This window comes from Corylus avellana, chromosome ca6 (genome assembly GCF_901000735.1).
Source record: "Corylus avellana chromosome ca6, CavTom2PMs-1.0".
Taxonomy (NCBI): domain Eukaryota; kingdom Viridiplantae; phylum Streptophyta; class Magnoliopsida; order Fagales; family Betulaceae; genus Corylus; species Corylus avellana.
In genome coordinates, this window is record NC_081546.1 from 2674511 (window position 1) to 2688270 (window position 13760).

General features: G+C 35.5%; 2 protein-coding genes and 1 pseudogene across 2 annotated transcripts in view; 2 read left to right on the plus strand and 1 right to left on the minus strand.

Annotated features, from left to right (window-relative positions):
• LOC132184978 (2-oxoisovalerate dehydrogenase subunit alpha 1, mitochondrial-like) overlaps positions 1-609 on the plus strand; it is a gene marked incomplete in the record, with an annotated part of 1514 nt that extends 905 nt beyond the window's left edge. The window contains 2 exon segments of the mRNA XM_059598784.1: positions 59-244; positions 345-609. Of these exon segments, the coding sequence (XP_059454767.1) occupies positions 59-244; positions 345-512 (354 nt within the window).
• Positions 610-1662: 1053 nt separating this feature from the next.
• Positions 1663-9371, plus strand: LOC132183956 (probable serine/threonine-protein kinase PBL8). Its single transcript, XM_059597433.1, has 12 exons — positions 1663-1840; positions 2152-2275; positions 3032-3041; positions 4202-4299; positions 6591-6722; positions 6771-6943; positions 7221-7673; positions 7781-7941; positions 8240-8313; positions 8423-8570; positions 8791-8940; positions 9294-9371. The coding sequence occupies exons 1-12, from the start codon at positions 1663-1665 to the stop codon at positions 9369-9371; spliced, it is 1779 nt and encodes a 592-aa protein (XP_059453416.1).
• A 1955-nt stretch (positions 9372-11326) lies between these two features.
• LOC132183957 (wall-associated receptor kinase 3-like) lies at positions 11327-12795 on the minus strand (annotated as a pseudogene).
• Between the last annotated feature and the right edge of the window lie 965 nt (positions 12796-13760).

Below are 13760 nucleotides of genomic sequence, written 5' to 3' on the forward strand. Positions count from 1 at the left end.
CTACTATTATAGTTCATGTAGTTGTTTTCTTGCTAAAATAGTTGGCATATGTCTTCAGGCCCTTACATACAGAGTAGGACACCACTCCACATCTGATGATTCCACCAAGTATCGGCCATTGAAGGAAATCGAACACTGGAAAGTGGCACGAAACCCTGTAAATAGATATAGAAAATGGGTAGAAAGGAACGGCTGGTGGAGTGACACAGATGAATCTGAGCTTCGAAGCAGCGTCAGAAAGCTGGTGATCGATCAATACATGTTCCTTTTTTGTTCAATCTCCCATTAAATTGGACAACCTCTTTTAAGGTTCTCTTGTAATGTAATAAAATTCTTTCTTGCAGGTACTGCAAGCAATTCAAAATGCAGAGAAGACAGAAAAACCTCCACTTGCAGACTTGTTCTCTGATGTCTATGATCATCCACCGTCAAATCTTCAAGAGCAAGAGAAACTACTAAGAGAAAACATCAAGAGACATCCCCAGGACTACCCATCTGATGTTCCTGTTTAGAAAAATCTTAGCTAAATTAAGGACATGACAAACACTCAATTTACTAAATGTAAAATTTCAAAATAGTTCCAAGAACTCCAACAACAACATTCCTCCATGTGAATATGTGATATCAAAATGAACTCAAAAGTCTGTGAGGTATGCCAAAAAATCAATTTAATCCATATAGTCAAATTTCATTCAGTGACTTAAGATATTCTAACAGAGTGAAACGTTAGAACCAGCAAAATTGTGATACTTGTCGTATTTAAGTTAGTGTCACATCTATTAAATAAGTTGACAGAATTTGAAGGGATTAAATTATTTTTTTTGCATACTTAAGGGATTTTTGAGTTCTTTTTTATACCACATAGAGCTAATTGTAAATGGGATAAACCACAAGAACTAATTTTGTATTTTTCTCTAAATTTATTGATGTAGCACCGTTAGTTAACTCTTAAATCTTAAGAATAAATTTGATTAACAGTGACACGACAGGGATTGGGAGCGTATAGCATTATTGATGCCATTCTTGTACCATAGAGGATTGATATATTCTTTATACCGTCTTGCCTGATTTTTTATTTTTTATTTTTTGATATGTCCACACAAGAAAAGAAAAAGAAAAAATTTAAACTAATAACATTTATTTCATAAGGCGTGGTTCACATGCGATTGAGTTATGGTACGTGGCTTTTTTATTTTTGTCTGAGCAATTGTAAAGGTTTTAAAACAATTCGCATACCGTGTCTGCCACGAGATGCGGGTCCCAAAACCACAAATTCTAAACGTTGACGTGGCTCAAAAAGACTGGCGGACTACGTCAGCATGTCTGGCCAAACACAAGCAGTCAAAGCCTTGTCGTCAACTGCTGTTGAAGCCGGCAACATTCGCGCCATTAATCTGATCTGTTAGAATATCCGGAAGCATATCTCCTTTGTTATTCGTATCCTAAGAATCTTCTGTTTCATTCGATCATGGGCTTCACATATAACGCTCAAGTAAACTTCATTGGAATACCACTCTCAATGATTATGCAAATGTCCTTGTAAAAAAATCCACTTCTGCTTCCATTCTATAGGCTCCACATTGATCATCATCAGAATAAGGGAACGAGCTATAGCTAGCTTTCTCTACAAGGCCCATTACTCGTGGGTTTTGCTAGGAAACAATGGCCATGGAGAGCCCTGCCCCGCCGTCTAATGTTGTCATCGCATTCGATGCCACCAGGGATTACAGCCAAGATGAGCTTAATCTCGTCATTGAAGGCGTCAAACTGGTTGGTGGCATTCTTCGTGGAGGCGACACGCTTCTCATGCTAGGAGTCCTCCATAAGGTCCTGCACCCCTGTAAGTGTTGGATGGATTGTGTCTCTGGAATCGAACTTCTTGTTTTTCTGTTGCTTACATTATTCAGTCATTACTAACGTGAAGAAGAGAAACCCCACGCTAGAGTGAAACTTTCTGTTGCATATTACAAAATCATCTGTTATAATGGTTTTTATTAGTAAAAACATATTTGTTTTGGCATAATAATTGGTTGATCTCTACGTTTCTAGCTTCGTTGTAATGTCTACTGAGAAGTTGGCAGAAACACAATAATTAGTAATAGTTGATTCACATCTCTTCTTCTTTTCTTTTCTTTTTTTGGCTTGGAATAGTGGGTTACCAACTCAGAGCATGCCCTGAGTCTTTGACTGGAACGAGTATTCGTGCAATGGAGGAGGAAGTTTCAAAGCAATATCTTATAAATATCTTATTATTCTCTACATCGAAAGAAGATGCGTAACTATGAATTAATATTGCAATCACAATACTTTAATAAATTTGTTATTTTAGGAGGACTGACTGCTCTTAATGGGGACTTACCTTTAAAAATTTTGCGTAAATTAATCCCCCGCCCCCTGGGTGCAATAAGTTGCTTAATTAGGTTGGCATATTTATGATACTCTAAACTCGGAATGATACCATACACTCTAAACTTGATATTAATTCCACCCTGGCTGACATGGCAATAGATTTTCTTGTCTATATCAGGTGCTAAGCTTCATATCATTTTGATTGAAGTCCAAAAATGTATGCATTGGTATATATGATTATTCAATGGCTTCTCCATTGCATACAGAGATTAATGTTCACATTGTAGACTTTTACCTTACAGACTTAGTGGGTTGAACCTTTGAACCTACAATCTGTCAAATGTTTAATTACCAGACTCTTTCTAAATGTGTTATTGCATCTATTGAACACAAGGAACATACCTTATAATTTTAGGATTTTGACATCATTTCGCATTAAGTTCATGCAAAACAAATAAAAATAAATAAGTGCTCTTCACTGCAATAATTTTTGACCGTATGGATATTTGGAGTGTAAATTAGGAGAAACAAATCAATATATTAGGAAGAGAATTGGTGTGTGTGTGAGGAGAGAGAGATGAAACAATAATACATTAGAAAAAGGTTCCAGCCAGACCTCTTGATTTCGAATACATCTCTTTGTAATTCCATTTGATTGTTTTTTTTTGTACATAACTGTTAGAAAAGCCTTGGTCAGTCAAGAGATCAGAGGAATTAACAAGACGAATTAACTTTCTTTCTTTCTTTTCATTAACAAGAAGGTTTTTAACATTTTGGTAAAATTTTAACAAAATCCATAAAAAACATCATTTATCAAACTCTTTATCCAAAGTTAAATTTAACATTTGGACACCAAAAGCAAAAGCTATTTATTTTTTAATATTATTTTGGTTGTTGGGGTGGCATTTTGGTAACTATCTCACATGGAATCAAAGTGAGTGAGTTTCAAGGCAATTACATTTATTAATAAAAAATAATATTTAGTTAAAGTGGAGAAATATTTAAAGAGTTTGATATTTGGTAGTTTTAAAAAGTAGTTAGTTAAATAAAAAAAAGTACACTTTCAAAGTTAAATTTCGATAAATTTTAAAAAGATTGATGAAAAATGCTCTTTTGTGTTCCAATAGTGGTCATAGATACATGGGAAGGGGTGGAAAGCAATTTAGCTATATGTTGTAGAAGCATTGCACAATTCATAGTACCTTGTGTCAGATTTTTTTTTTCCTGGGTACGCAGTAGTAGTGTGGCCGAGCTAGCTAGCTCAGATATTGTCAAAGTCATATAATATTCGAAATCCATGTCGTCAAAAGAAGTATGCAATGGCTTCGAATTTTCTACCTATTATAACATTGCTTTTTTATGTGACAAATTATACTTGGATCAATATTTCAAAACTAGATTTATTACTACAGATAACTTTTCATTTCATCAAATCTCTAGTATCAATTATTTTGGTATTCATTAGAAAGAAATAAAAATTTATTTGAGAAGAAATACTCAAATTAATCTCTCTCAAAGAAAGGCCCTGAAAATCCTATTGATTTTGGACTTATTTGATTGAAATCCCGCGTTGATATTTTTAGAACATGTTGATTCAGATATCCTTAATCAAGAGATCCAATCACATAGGAGGAAACTGAGGAAAAAAAAAATTATGGAAGCTTTGAAGCCTTCAATGCGTTTAGCTTCTTTCTGGGTTGTAACAGTTGATATATAAACTTTGCAACTGAAAGTGTTTGTGTACCTAAACCTATTTTTACTATGTGACCGAGTTCTCTTGAGTAACGATATTGTTTTCTCTCCTTTATTTTTTGCCCTTTTCTTCATCTTACTATTTTCATTTGATGTTCAGGTCAGCATTGAAGTCCAAATTACTGCTGGCTTTCCCATTAAGCAGGTTATTGTACAAGAGGTAGCAACCTGTAAAGCAAGTTGGGTAATACTTGAAAGGTCTGATTTCACTTACATAATAGATAGCCCTTGAGAATTGGTTTTTGTGGAGTATTCTTTTGCTAAATTTTTTCTTTCATCCTTCAGCCCAATTTGCTTCTGCATTAATGATCTTTGAAGTAGTTGAATTTTCAGTTTCATATATATACTATTCCAGAGTGGATCTTCATAGTGTATATTGTTTCTCTTTTAATTTTTCAATGAAAAAAGGGAAATCTGTTTTAAAAGCCTTAAATGATGTAGGATGGTACCAAGATTTATGCTTTGCTTTCTAGTTTGTGATGTAGAAAAATTGGGATAGTTTAAGTTGAGTTTTGCATATCATTATGTCATCCCTACAATGTCTGATGGATATCCTTAAACTTAGATACAAACAAGGTGATAGTCCTTCCCAAAGAAAATTTTGAAGTATCAGAACTGCTCAGAATTTGATGGAGACATCAATATTGAAAACTCCTAAGTGGCTTTTCTTCCAAATTTCTTGAACGTGGTTCTATCTAAAGTCCTCTATACTAATGTCTAAATAATGCGACTCTTTCTCTAGGCTGTATAAATGAACCTTATTCATTTGGCTGCCTTGACGAATAACTACAATTTCTTTTTCTTTTCTTTTTTATTTTTATTTTTATGACATTTTTAATGATTTGGTCCATTACATTCGGTGTAGATGCCTAACTTCTGATTTAGTGTTTTAGCTCTTTATGCACATTATACACTTGCTTTGTTTTGATGGTTTCATTGGAATTTGCTTTGCTTATCAATGCAGGATATGCATACACTATACAGTAAGCAGAGAAAAGTATATATGTTGCAGAAATATTCAGTAAATTGTAGATGGTTGTTGATTTATCATCATCTTGGGGGGGAGGGCGGTGGGGGGAGGAGAAGGGAGAGAGAGAGAGTGCGCAAGAGATTGTTGTGATAAGAAAGGTTAAATCTCCAGCTCCACTAAATTTGGGGTTCTGCAACTTTTGTTGAATAGTGGCTGCACCGCCTCTCTCACTCTTTTGAAGATTCTTCATTCTTCTCCACTGCCTTTCTACTTTCAGCCGCAGTACAGCACCACCCTTCTCCTCCAATCGGTTTTCTTTCCTTTCTATGTTGCACCTCTTTCTCTAAATCCTTCCGCCGCACTGTTTCCTCCTCCTATCATCTTCTCTCCCACTTTCGCATGTCTCCTCACTGGTGCCTTAGATCATTCCAGCTGCCACCCATTTCACTGGTTGATGAGTGGCTGTATAAACTGACTTTCACTATAAGAAGAGGACGTCGCCTCTCCTTGTGATACAGTGTGTTTTCTAATGTGAGTGGTAGAGTAAGTGGTGTTGTGTGCCGAGTTCAAGAGAGAAAGATGAAGCAGTGTGTGTCCAACAGGCAACAGACAATTCAAAATAAAATAAGTGGTGTGTGGTATAGTAAGTGGTGTTGGCTTTCCCATTAAGCAGGTTATTTTGTGCAGTAAAACTATGGCAACAGACAATTCAAAATAAAATAGTTGAAAATGACACTTTGACACACGCCAGGCAACAGCCAGATACTAGTTTTTGTAATATTGTGTATGAATGTACATACAAAAATACACCTATTAAAATGCGTATATATGTTTATACATGTACATGTGCATGTAGTAGTTACTCAAGCTTCTAGTGTTGTTGAACAAGCAGTCGCAAAAATTTATGCTATTAGCAAGTGAACCAACAATATATAAATCAACTGTCCCATGCATGCACTAACGGCCGGTGGAGGCTGCCTAATAGATCCTGCACCAAAATGGGGCTGTGCACATTCAGGATAGAAGATATAACAAGAATAGGGATCATCAAGACCTAAATGAAGATCCTCATAGACATTCAAGCGCGATACAATGTTAATTAACCATCATTATACCAAATGTTTATACTGTTTGGAAATGGAATAACAAGTCTCATCAAGTTTATAACAAGCTAACCTTCTGAGTATTCTTCCCTTTATGGAAAAGGTTATTATGAAAATATTTCTGCTCCATAGTTATCATAGTTAAAGCACTAATTCTTGATATTGAAGTTTCATAATTTAGCACATATAGTTATTGGCATCAATTCAATTATCTCGGTTTCCGAGTCCTTGACATATTTAACTCATTGAAACAAAGTTAAATCTAAATTCGTTGGTGCTGAAAATAAATATTATAACTTTCCATTTCACAATCAATCATATACCTTACAACACAGTAATTAATCAAAACTACACTATTTCTGTTCACTCTTTTTGTATGTCCATTGGCTTCAATACTAACTCACTAACATTAACAGGCACCTTAGACGGGATTTAAGGTTTTACCTTAAGCAGATATCTTGCAAGATTGCGTCAATACAAGATAGCTTTTCTGTGGATGTTTTGAGACCTCATAGTACAAGTGATACAGATGATATAGAACACAAGCTGTTCTATTCCCTGTCCAAGTCTGTTCTACTATCGAATGATCAAAGTAGCGAAAACTCGGACCAGTCCGTTATCTCCTGCAGAAGCTACAACCCCTTACCCCACAGTTATCAGGAAAGCTCTATAATGTTTAAGAGCAACTTGATGGGTTCATCTTCATACAGGTCACAAGAGCATAAATTCTCACAGGATTTTCCGCCTTCCTATAAACAAAAAGAATCAGGTAGAGAGCCATTCATATTTTTGTATGAATATATGCATAAGAGAAATGCTAAGGGTTAATATTTTCTCCATATTTAGCTCATCTCATCTTACAAATCAATTATTAGATTTATGGACTTATGTGAACCTTACATAAGTCAATAGTAAACCCTATAAATTGAAGTTACTATTGATTTAAATTTGATAGTATTTAGTTCATGGAGAAAGAGATGTCACTGCATGCTACTATTCTTGGACCAGTTGCATTGCTAAATAAAGAGTATGTTTCTGAATTCCAGGTATGCACACCCATGGAGAAAATAGATATACCAGTGCTTCTCAAATTGTCCAAAAGCAACATAAACATGTCTTCCAACAGGGATACTTGGAGGCACCTATTCTCTGTGCTGCTTGTGGGACAAGGACTGACTTGTATCTCAAGGATTCTATGAGATTTAATTTCTCTCAGATACAGCTTGCAACAAATGATTTTTCAAAGGAGAACTTATTAGGAGAAGGTGGATATGGACGTGTATATAAGGGTAAACTTAAAGATGGACAGCTCGTTGCAGCAAAGGTACGTAAAGAAGAAAGTCAACAAGGGTTTGCTGAGTTTCATTCCGAGGTATATGTCTTAAATTTTGCACGGCATAAGAACATTGTGACGCTGTTGGGTTATTGTTGCAAGGAAAACCAAATTATTTTGGTGTACGAGTATATCTGCAATATGTCTCTTGATTGGCACTCGTTCGGTAAGTAGCTATATATTGGGCTAGCTTCCTTAATTAGCTGAATACATATCAATATAAATATTGAATTGGCTTTTTATTATTGTTACTATATATATTTTCCTTCATAGATAAACAAGCAAGTGTTCTTGAGTGGCACCAAAGATTTGCTATTGCCATCGGAATTGCAAAAGGATTGCGTTTTCTTCATGAAGAATGCCGTGGAGGTCCTATAATTCACAGGGACTTGCGACCAAGCAATATACTGCTCACACACGAATTTGTTCCCATGGTAAATTAATATGCTTTATTCTCGATCTTATCCAGACTCGTTTCCTTTTGGGGAAATTGGGTCGAAATATAAAATTAATTTTCTATCTCATTTCATCTCAATCAAATGGGTTCCCCAAGAAGTTGGTCATTAGAGCCAGTGTCATAAATAAATAATAACTTCCTATAACACATGCATGTTGCCTCCTTTTGGTTTCAAGCTGCAGTTTCTCGGCTCTATATCTTCTTCACCTCTTTCTCTACCTCTCAATAAAGGATCATTGTAGTTGATGGAATGATTTCTTTTATTTTATAAACAGCTAGCTGACTTTGGCCTTGCCAAATGGAAAACAAGCGATGATCCTGTATATACACGGATACTTGGCACATTAGGGTGAGGACTTGTATAAGCTTTCCACTATTTTGCAGGACTAAAAATTATGAAATTCTTATCCCTAATTTTTCTATACAAACAATCACAAGTAGGTTTTTGGTTCATGCAGCTACCTTGCTCCAGAGTATGCAGAGGATGGTATTGTTTCTGTTCGAACAGATGTCTATTCATTTGGCATTGTTCTGTTACAACTGATATCAGGACGCAAGGCATTCAATGTAGATAAAGAAGAGCAACAACAACCTCTGCGACAATGGGTAAGTTTGAAAACGAAATTAGAGATTTCGTTTACATTCTACTTGATCAAAAAACATGGGTCCATTTGGTAAAATTATGCAAAAAAAATTGTTTTCAGTTTTGAATTTTGAAAAGACGTAGTTTCAAAAAGTGAAGAATTTTGCAAAACTTTTCCAAACAGGGACCTTATTTTCTTTCTTCCATTCTTAATAATCTTTATATGTTCTATAACAATTTTAGGCGGAACCACTGATTCAAAGGCTTGCACTACACGAGCTCATAGATAGTCGTCTTGAAGAGTCGTATGACACTTACGAGTTGTATATCATGGCTAAAACCGCATTCTTATGTGTGCAAAGAAGCGCTGAAATGCGGCCATCCATGGGAGAGGTAATTGGGCTTTGATGTTTGTTGAATATTATTGATAAACATAGTAGAAGAAAAACATAGTAGTCATTCCTGCTCAATACTATTTCCTATATTATTCACTCAAACTCTTTGAATTCAAAACCCAGAATTTAAAAAAGAAAAAAATGGGGGAGTAGGGGGAACCAACGAACAAATACCCATCATTTATATGCTGGATTTACATAACTAGAGCAGTAAAAAGATTGAGAAAAGTATGCCAGCAATGGGGTTTCTTTTCTGTGCAAGATACACCTATGTCTTGAACTAAAAATGTTTAATTACTGTTTTTGTTTCTCTTTCTGTTGCTTTTACATTCTGATAGATTCTTACCGCAGGTTGTACGCCTTCTTGATGTGGGAAATGATCATTTCCAGCAATTGAGAGAGCAGTTTGTACCTCAATATACAAAGTGAAGAAGATGAAGAAACTTTATTTTCATGTTACAGATGGCATTGCTTTTTCTGCTTTTCTTATTGGTGCTCTTGGCTTTTTATCCGTTTCTATTTTTCTTGTTTTTATGGATCACTGTCTTGGTTTCTCCTGGTTTTGGACAAAGGAGACCGACACTGCTTATATAGATTTGAACATTGAATATAGCAAAGCATGGGTTGGACAAATGGTAAGTTTCTCTGTTTTATGTAGCTCTTTGGTGTGCTAGTTAGTTTAGTTTTCTTTCTTGTTTGCTGCTTAATTTTGGGAGCCTTGTGGCTGGTCTGCCCTTTGAATTTTTTATTTTTCGTTTCTATAAACTGTTTATTCATCCTAAAAAGAAGAATAAATGTCCTTTTAATCTAACAGGAGGATCTGAAATCAGCATCTTCCCCCCTTATTTGGAGTAATCCCATATGAAAAGCTCATTTAGTCACCAATACACAATCTAATTATATGCTGTCTATGACTTTCAATAGTTGCATTGCATTACTAGATTCATCATTCAGTTAGATCATACAAGAAATTAACACCATTTAAACCTACGAAATTCACTAAAATGATACATATATTCTTCAAATTTCAATAGCATTAGTAGAATGCATTAAAATTTGATAATAGTTGTCATTTGAGGTCCTTTTTCTGTATGGTAAGTCTAATCTGAAATCTTCTAAAGCACAATAAGATGTGACTTTAAGAAGTGGAATGATGTTAATAATGGGACATTGGGACAGAAGCTTTTGCTTCTGACTTTTATATGGATAAGGCCATGGCAACTATTTTGTTAGCGTTAGATAATCACCATTTATTTTAAAAGCTTAAGTTAATAGGAAACAATGACTTTTATCATTTAGTTAAAATACTTTAACACATAAGATAATGCGAACGGGAATACTGTTCCAATCAGAACATCCCGTGATTTGATTAGGAGATGGATTCATAAGCCAGTGTCATATAGGCATCTTTAAGTTGGACCAAACAATAGTGCCCACCACAACATGGAATCTATGGGAGAATTATTAGGGTTTTAGGTTACTCCATACAATAAGAGCAAGCATGAAGTACATGAAATTGAGATGGACTAAAGAGTTTGTGGGTTTAGAGCAATGAGCTGTTTTAAGTGTTGGATTAGCTTTTCCCTTCTCTCCCACTACCAATACATGTCACGTTTTGACAGTGACAAAGCCGATATGCTGGCTCCATCCTCTGCTATGGCTGCCGTGGGTTCATTTTTTGATGGCTCCATCCTCTTTGCAAGGGCAAATATCTTCCCTCCTTGTGAATCAAATGTTTGTGAAAGCTTCCACAGCCTCACTTGCAGTTAACTCAGCCTGTGAGTTCAAGTTAGACAACGTTATTCTAAAAGGCAACTCATTGCCAGTTGTGCCCTGTTTCTCCGACACGATCATCTCACCACCGATTGGAAGATATCCTCCTTAATTTTAGATATCCTTAGCTTGCTAGCTAAGCTTTATAGCCGGTCGGCATCTAAGGTTCACAGAAGCACTAACTTTCACGCTCATAACTTGGTAAGACGGGCCGTTCTCTCCAAATTTTTTGGAAGCATTTTCTCTTCTCTATTCTCCCTCTCACCCATGCAATTAAGTACAAACTGACATCACATTTCACGTACTACATTGGATCAATGATTCAAATCTTTGTAAGCCTTAAGCAGTAGGCAATGGCATGACGTATTAAAGCCATATAAAACCTTACACATAAATCAAAGCCATATATATATATATATCTTTAATTATACATATTAAAGAGAGGGGGAATCTGAACAGTATGTTATAGTCCACATGCAACATGTTTCAAAAATAATAGGCACACAAAAAGTTCAATTTCACCTCAGTTTCATAATCTAGTCTAACTTCCAATGGGTAAAAAACTGATATATCAATTATTGATTTCATCAATGGAACCGTGGACTAACTAATCATCTGCCATCATCCACTGGTTTCAGGACCTGGTTCGTCATGCTATCATACCCAATTGTCGTACTGGTAGAAGAACAACCAATGCCAACATCAATGCTGAAAGAATGAGTAGGGCCATCGAGCAAGTACTCGGTCTCTTCTGTGTAGAGATCTGTCTTTCCCCATGAATGCTTCCCCATAATTCTCAGTCCCTCCAACTCCATTGCCACTTCCTTCATAGAAGGCCTATCTTCCCCTTTTACCTTTAAGCACCTTTTTGCAAGATTAGCAACTTCCTTTAGTTCTTCAATATTATCCTTATTCACAATGTGATCCTCAAGAATTTGAACTAGGCAATCCTCTTTTATAGCATAAACAAAGTACATTACTAGATTTCTATCATTTTTGGGCCTATTAAAAGAAAGTTGCCTTCTTTCCTTTTAATAGATCTGCCACAACAACACCAAAGCTATAGACATCGGTCTTCTTTCTTTCTTTTTTTGTTTTTGGTTTTGGTTTTGTTTTGGTTTTTGTTTTTGTTTTTTTTTTTTTTTTTTTTGTTTTGATTGTTAGTTGGCTGGTATGAAAGTATTCTAGATCCAAGTACCCAAAAGTTCCTTGCACTAAAGTAGTTAATTGTGTTTGATCAAGAGGTACTAGCCTTGAAGCTCCAAAGTCGGACACTTTTGCCATGTAGTTATCATCTAAAAGTATATTTGTAGTTTTCACATCCCTATGTATAATTGGCATAGAAGTCGAAGAGTGCAAGTAGGGATGGAGCCAGCTTTGAATATGGGGGGACGCAGGGCCAAAAAAAATTTGGGGAATGACCAATTGACAAAAAATACCTTAAATTATTATTTTTTTGCTTTAATTTTTTTTTTCTTGGGGGGGACCAGGGCCACTACCGGTCCCCCCCAAAATCTGTCTCTGTGTGCAAGTATGCAAGTGCTCCTGCAGTTTCTACTGCTATCTTCATACGCTTTTCCCATGAGAAGGAGGATGATGGGCTTTTATTATGAATGTGGTTAGAAAGAGTCCCGTTTGTGATGAATTCATAAACTAGTAAGGACACTTCTATTTCTAGACAACAACCTAGTAGCCTAACCACATTCTTATGGTTAATTTGGGTAAGCACAATCACCTCATTTATGAATTGCTCAATCTTTCTCTGATCACTAATTCAAAAAGGCTCAAGATACCCACAAAAGAGGCCCAAGTTGCTCATATTATTTTGGCCCTTTGATCGACCTAGTTTATTTTTCTTGGAACTTTGTTGGCCCATTATTTATATTTTGGCATTTGTGATATTGTTTAAAAACCTAGGCCCATATATTTCAGCCCATAGTTAGCTCTTCTATTTGGCCCATAGTTGGATCATTTATGTTCGGCTTTGTAGTATTGTTAAAACCCAAGCCCATTTTAGCCCATAGTTAGCTTCCATGTAAGGCCCACGGCCTAAAGTTGCCGATGTTTGAATCTCAGCCATAGTAGCCGAAAGCTCATGTTCAAGAGCCGCCAATGCTTTCTATTCCAGCGCCATCAACCACCTCCCTCGGTCACCATCGACTCCAACTAGCCACCATCTCGACCTTCGTCGCCAATCAAGAAGCAAACTCAAAATTTCACAAGTTCACCTTGAGTTTGAGAGTGAATGTTAGAGAGCATATGTGGGTTGTCCCACATTGCTTAAGTGAGGAAGGGTTTTGGCCGTTGGCTTATATAAAATGTCCTCCTCTAGTCCCACATTGTTAAGATAAAAGGTTCATTCCTAATCTCCTCTTTATAAATAAGAAAGCATTCTTTGTATTCAATCATTTAATAAAATAAGATATAGCTTATATGGCTTTAGTGTGTGGATCTAAGCAAATTACTAAACCACTTTAATCTTGTATCTTTTGTTTATATTTCTACATTTTAGCGAGAACTTGTAAAAAAAAATTATCAAAGAGTCTAGCTAGGAAAAAGTACACTTTATCCCCCAAAAGTTTGGGGAAATTTTCAATTCGACCTTCCAATGTTTTAATTTTTGCAATGCATCCTTCCAAACTTGCAAATTTTTTTTAATTAAACCAGTGTCATCCCAAAATTTTTATATTGCTCCTAATTTTTTTTAATTTTTTATAAAAAAAAAGTTAAAAAAAAAAATTCTGGGCGACTACATCTGGCCATTTTTGCATCCCCAAATTTTTTTCTTTTTTTTTTTACTTAAAAAAAAATTAAGGGTAATATGAAAATTTTGAGATAACATTGGTCGAGTTAAATTTCTGCAAGTTTGGGAGGTGTATTGCAAAAATTAAAATATTGGTGGTTAAATTAAAAATTGTCTCAAACTTTATAGGGCTAAAATGTAATTTTTCGAAGAGTCAACTACTAGTCACAATTTCTCTTCTTTCGTCCTTTACGTGGAAAAGATCGAAAAAGACCATCACTGCCAGCAATGTGCCAGGCTAT

Excerpts from the sequence above, each read along its gene's own strand:
- LOC132183956 (XM_059597433.1), top strand. The coding sequence starts at position 1,663 with ATGGCCATGGAGAGCCCTGCCCCGCCGTCTAATGTTGTCATCGCATTC. Across the intron at positions 6,723-6,770 it reads GATGATATAGAACACAAGCT|CGAAAACTCGGACCAGTCCG; the intron begins GTTCTATTCCCT and ends TGATCAAAGTAG. Across the intron at positions 6,944-7,220 it reads CTATAAACAAAAAGAATCAG|GTATGCACACCCATGGAGAA; the intron begins GTAGAGAGCCAT and ends TCTGAATTCCAG.